This window comes from Cibotium barometz, chromosome 34 (genome assembly GCF_041138505.1).
Source record: "Cibotium barometz isolate CiBa-2024 chromosome 34, ASM4113850v1, whole genome shotgun sequence".
Taxonomy (NCBI): domain Eukaryota; kingdom Viridiplantae; phylum Streptophyta; class Polypodiopsida; order Cyatheales; family Cibotiaceae; genus Cibotium; species Cibotium barometz.
Window position 1 is genome coordinate 5399631 of NC_141079.1, and position 3373 is coordinate 5403003.

Below are 3373 nucleotides of genomic sequence, written 5' to 3' on the forward strand. Positions count from 1 at the left end.
TTATAAGGCAAATAATCTCTATAAAATTGAGTGACAACAGTAAAAGGCAACCGCTTTATGTAAGCCAGCTTGCCGTAACAAAATTAGAGTTCCAATTTGTGCGCAGCTTGTATGTGGTAAATGAAACATCAAAGCCACCTTTCTGTTTCTATAACTTTGTGCTGCAGGCACAGAGCTCTCACTTGCGATGCATTCACTTACTACCCATCACTTGACACAGCCTCTACATGGACTGAGCGTTCTGCAGCTGATTGGCTTTTGAGCAATTCATGCAGTAAAATGCCTGCTGCCACACTTACATTCAAGCTCTCCACAGCTATAAAATTTTCCCCTACAGCTTTTAGGTCACGTCCAGGCTTATCTTCCCTGAATGATAGTGTGGACGGAGCCTTCTCCTCCACCTGATGGGGCTGCTCCACGAACGCATCTTGATCCACGGCATCACCTTCCTTCCCTGACTCATTCTCAAAACCTGTCCTTGGCACTGGTTTCAGCTGGCTTTCAGAGGCTAACCCAGGAATGCACACCAAATGGTCACAAGCCATTTTCACATTGGTCCGAAGACCCTTGCCTTCACCGCCAAGAACCAAGATGGTGGGTAGTCCGCGAGGCAGCTCTCTCACAGGTACAACCGCAGACCCAGCTGCCGCGGCACCCACAACCCGCCACCCATTTTCTGTTGACTTAGCTAAAAACTTCATCATGTTCTTGCAAGATCGAATTTCCATGACCTCCAAGGCACCTGCACTAGCCTTGCTGACAACTGCACTCAATGGAGCCGAGTTTTTCGCGCACACCACCACCCCCGACGCTCCCAGAAAGTAGGCCGAGCGCAAAATAGCGCCAAAATTTTGAGGATCCGTCACCTCATCTAAAGCAACCCAGACAGGAGCTTTACCATTCTCTTCCAGGGAAGCATCAAGCTCACTTGCAAGAACCAATTCTAGTGGGGATGCATCCAAAACCAGTCCTTGATGAGGCCTGTTATCCACCAGCATATTGAGATCATGCTTAGAAATCTCCTTGACTTCCAAACCCCTATCAATGGCAGACCGTATAACCCACTCCAAAGCCTTCTTGTCCTTCTTTTTGCCAGCATTACCACCACTTATTGGCATGTTTACCTGGACATACAAGCAAAAGAACTCTCTCCGGGATACCTGGAGAGCCGCATACACAGGACCAACACCATATATCACCTCGCCTTTCAAATTTGGCAAAGTTGAACCTGTTGATGGTAGATCTTTTTTCCATCCCCCCCAAGTCTTTCTTCTGCTAATGTCTTCATCCTCCTCCCCCTCCTCCTCCTCCTCTTCTTCCTCTTCCTGTTCACCAGTATAATCATCATCCACAACACCACGAAACTGTTTTCTGGCATAGCCATCATCCACAAATCTAGACACAGTTCTTGACCTGCCTTTCTCATTATACCTTAAAACATCTCCGGCTTCAGGAAACTCTTCCCTTTCAGAGTCATCATCGCCAGAGGTTGCTGAGGCCTTTTCCCTACCCTTTGCATAAGAGAATTTAGGCGACATTGCTGCTGATGATGAAGCTGGCCCTTTCTTCCATTCCCCAAATGATTTTTTCCTGCTGTTTTCTTCTTCTTCATGTTGTGTTTCCATGAATTCATCATCCTCCATATCTTGAAACTGCTTTCTTACAAAGCCACCACTCTGACCCCTACTCCTAGGCATCCCTTCACCATCATCTACATCAGAAAACTGCTTTCTTGCAAAACCGCCACCCCAAACCTTATTTCTAGCCAACCCTTTACCACCATCCACATCAGAAAATTGCTTTCTAAAGCCGCCATTGCTTACCTTCCTCATAGCCATCCCTTTACTAACGTCGACATCAGAGAACTGTTTTCTAAAACCACCATCCCGAACCTTATGCCTTGCCATCCCTTTACCATCATCCATACCAGAGGGCTGTTTTCTTGCAAAGCCGCCATCACTACCCCTAATCCTAGCCGTGGGTCTTTCCCCGCCCTTAGCAAACCCTCTCTCTCCATTTCTTGCATAAGAAAACTTTCCATTATCAAAGGCATTCTTACCTCTCTCTTGCTTTCCTCCATTCCTGCCACGTGCAGCGTTGGCATTGCCGCTACGTTCCGCTTCTCTTTCTATCCGAAGTAGTCGGCTCTGCACAGTCTCCTGTGCAGAGAAGCTCTTCTGCTCAGCTCTGCCATCTCCTGCCTGTGAAGTAGACCCCTTCTCCTCTGCTTTTCCATTTTGTGAAGAGAAGAAAAGAGCACCTGCTTCGTCCCAGGAAGTAGAAGCCTTTCCCTTCTTCTTCACGTTGCGGGTCTCGTCAGAGACAGAGGCGGATTCGCCGGCCTGCAGGGCTTGAGCGCCAAAGGACCTGCTGGCGATGGGACGTGAGAGGGCGAGGGTTTCTGCGCGTAGTAGAAGAGAGGAGGGGGGAGGGTAGAAGGTAAAACATGCATGAGTAATGCGTTCTGAGTTCACCAAGCGCAGAGTGCGCGAGAGGAGTGAAGAGACCGCCATTTGGGAGGTCCTACATGAAGAGCCATGATGTTCGCTGCTGCTGTGGCTCCGCCATGGCTGCACCAAAACGTTCTTCCGAAGAGGACCCTAAACCTTACGGAGAAAAGGGAACTTAATCCAAAATCTCTCAACTAATTAGAGATTAAAATCATCTCATTTAATTTTATGGGGTATGTTAGAAAAACAGTCCCGGAGCTGCACTACTCAAGCCATGATGGAGGCTTGCTTATTGCTAGGGTATCATATCTCAAAGGACCAATCTTGTTTCTTGTGTGAGGATGAAAGATGTGAATTTCTTTGAAAAATCTTGAATGAGGTTAAAAAGGAGTAGAGAGATGAGTCTTTGGGGGTGATGTATGCCAGACTTTGAACAGTTAATATAAATAAATATCATTGGTCCCAAAAAAAAATCATCTCATTTAAAACTTTGCCATAAATGTGGCCTTATTGTTTACGAGGGCCTTGGTTTCTATCGATTTGGTGCAGTAATCTATAGCCACCATAACATATCTAGTTTAAACGGCCCCTCAAAATCTAGTCCCCATGTTCTAAGAGTAATACTGAATGAGCATCCTATCTCTTAAGCATTAGGTTGACCCAATCTAATGCTTCACATAGGATAGTAATACTGAATTATGCAGCAGGTTGACCTAACCTCTGACAAAATCACATGTTTTGGCGTGCTGCCATGCAGTCAGCCACCATAATCCTAGTTGAAAGATCTTTCGTCATGTGATGTGTCCAGAAAAGTGGCCTCCGCTTACTCCCTAATGTGCCTCCGCGAGAGCTTCCAAGAGGTAAATAAATCTAAATCCGAAAATTGGTCTCGCACACACCATCCGAAGATGATGGTGTGTGCG

The 3373-nt window shown here is 46.6% G+C and overlaps 1 protein-coding gene across 2 annotated transcripts; it reads right to left on the minus strand.

The window, feature by feature from the left end:
- Positions 1-2787, minus strand: LOC147618647 (uncharacterized). 2 transcript variants are annotated; one of them, XM_086773681.1, is made up of 2 exons: positions 1900-2590; positions 1-1818 (listed from the first exon to the last, which is right to left on the minus strand). In XM_086773681.1, exons 1-2 carry the CDS (start codon positions 2511-2513, stop codon positions 201-203), a joined length of 2232 nt encoding a protein of 743 aa, XP_086629807.1. In that variant the 5' UTR covers positions 2514-2590; the 3' UTR covers positions 1-200. The 2 variants fall into 2 exon arrangements, with proteins under 2 accessions (XP_086629807.1, XP_086629806.1); XM_086773680.1 differs by having other exon boundaries at positions 1-2787.
- Between the last annotated feature and the right edge of the window lie 586 nt (positions 2788-3373).

Coding starts and splice junctions, on each gene's coding strand:
- LOC147618647 (XM_086773680.1), bottom strand. CDS start 2,513: ATGGCGGTCTCTTCACTCCTCTCGCGCACTCTGCGCTTGGTGAACTCA.